This window comes from Phytophthora cinnamomi (assembly GCF_018691715.1).
Source record: "Phytophthora cinnamomi strain GKB4 chromosome Unknown Contig44, whole genome shotgun sequence".
Taxonomy (NCBI): domain Eukaryota; phylum Oomycota; class Peronosporomycetes; order Peronosporales; family Peronosporaceae; genus Phytophthora; species Phytophthora cinnamomi.
In genome coordinates, this window is record NW_027150977.1 from 985,333 (window position 1) to 986,190 (window position 858).

General features: G+C 50.8%; 1 protein-coding gene across 1 annotated transcript; it reads right to left on the minus strand.

Annotated features, from left to right (window-relative positions):
• Positions 1–354: 354 nt before the first annotated feature.
• IUM83_13827 (uncharacterized protein) lies at positions 355–636 on the minus strand (the record flags this gene model as incomplete). Its single annotated transcript, XM_067938528.1, has 1 exon — positions 355–636. One exon carries the CDS (start codon positions 634–636, stop codon positions 355–357), a length of 282 nt encoding a protein of 93 aa, XP_067790817.1.
• Between the last annotated feature and the right edge of the window lie 222 nt (positions 637–858).

An 858-nucleotide genomic window follows, 5' to 3' on the forward strand; every position in this document is an offset into this window, starting at 1 on the left:
TTCCGCATAAGTTGTTGTATGTGCTCCAGTTGGGGCTCGTAGTCGTCAAGAAACAAATTGACCGCCAGATTAAGTCGATGGCTAGCATAACCAATAAATGGCACTTGCAGCAAATCCGTGAGCCTCGAGTTGACCGAGCAGTTGTCACCCACCAGGTACACAATGCTGGTGATGTCTCGTTGAAAGAAAGGTAGAATGCCCGCGAGAAAAGCGACATGGCTATCAGCCGTCTGGTCATCGGCATCACCATCGACAATTGGTGCCAGTGCCAGGAGCACCTTCTCGGAGTGTTGGTCGTGTTCAGACACGGCAAACACAGCAACGTAATGCTCCGAATGAAAGTTCACCCGTTAATTATGATACCAATTGGCGAGGGATCAACACGCTGATGGCATTCTTGACCTCCTTGGTTACCAAAACAGCGTACTTCAGCAGCGTTTCGGTGCAGATCCGTTTCATCTTCGTGTACTTGTCGGCAATAGGGTTCTCACAGAACGAAAACGACAGGTTGCACTCGGTGGTGAAGTCGAGCCAGCAGTACACGGTCTGGCTCTTCTGATCGATAAACGTCACAAGCGTCCCTGAGTTGAAGCCACTGCTCTTCAGCGTCGTGACGTAGTCGGGGTGCTGTTTCATCAAGTGGCTGAAGTGGTTGGAATAACCGGTTTTAACATCTTGCTTTCGAACTACACCGCACTGGCAGCGGAAATGCTCAGTAGGTTCGTCTTGCTCGTCGAGGAGCGGGGTGAAGAAGTAGGAGAAACTTGCTTGGTCGTGAAGGTGCTGGGCGAGCGCATGGTGAATTCGGGAATGGTAGCCTAAGACACTGGCAGTAAATTTAGAGCTTGCGAACTACCG